The following is a 373-nucleotide window of genomic DNA, read 5'->3' as shown; positions in this document are numbered from 1 at the left end:
CGCTACAGCGGGAAGCCATGTCCCTTCGAGGGGAGGCAGCTTGGACCCGACACTGGCATCTTATTTCACAGACTAGAGACGTCAAGGGAGCATCAGAGAGAAACCAAGAAGCTCTAGTCCCTGGCAAAGAGCGCCTGCAAATAAAAGCCTCCGGGATCTCCGGAGAATGTTGTCTTTCTTAAAAGCACATTCCTCCCATCTCTTGGTGGTGGTACGAAGTGGATGAGGGGAAAACAGGACGGTGCAGGGCTGTGCTGTGCTGCCCAGGCGACCGGCTCGGGCCTCTGCCCGGCACGGGAGCCCTCGAGCAGAGTGGTTGTGTGAGCAGCTCGGCGCCAGGGGAGGGAACATCCCTCCGGCCCGGGCCCGGGCC

General features: G+C 60.6%; 1 protein-coding gene across 1 annotated transcript in view; it reads left to right on the top strand.

Annotated features, from left to right (window-relative positions):
* Positions 1–117, top strand: part of MARS2 (methionyl-tRNA synthetase 2, mitochondrial) — a gene marked incomplete at its 5' end in the record, with an annotated part of 2,604 nt that extends 2,487 nt beyond the window's left edge. Inside the window, one exon of the mRNA XM_010017367.1 lies at positions 1–117. Within this exon, the coding sequence (XP_010015669.1) occupies positions 1–117 (117 nt within the window).
* Between the last annotated feature and the right edge of the window lie 256 nt (positions 118–373).

The sequence above is a fragment of the Nestor notabilis genome, unplaced genomic scaffold (assembly GCF_000696875.1).
Source record: "Nestor notabilis isolate BGI_N333 unplaced genomic scaffold, ASM69687v1 scaffold19966, whole genome shotgun sequence".
NCBI classification, from domain to species: domain Eukaryota; kingdom Metazoa; phylum Chordata; class Aves; order Psittaciformes; family Psittacidae; genus Nestor; species Nestor notabilis.
Note: the sequence above shows the minus strand (reverse complement) of the source record. Positions and strands in the feature narration are given on the sequence as shown.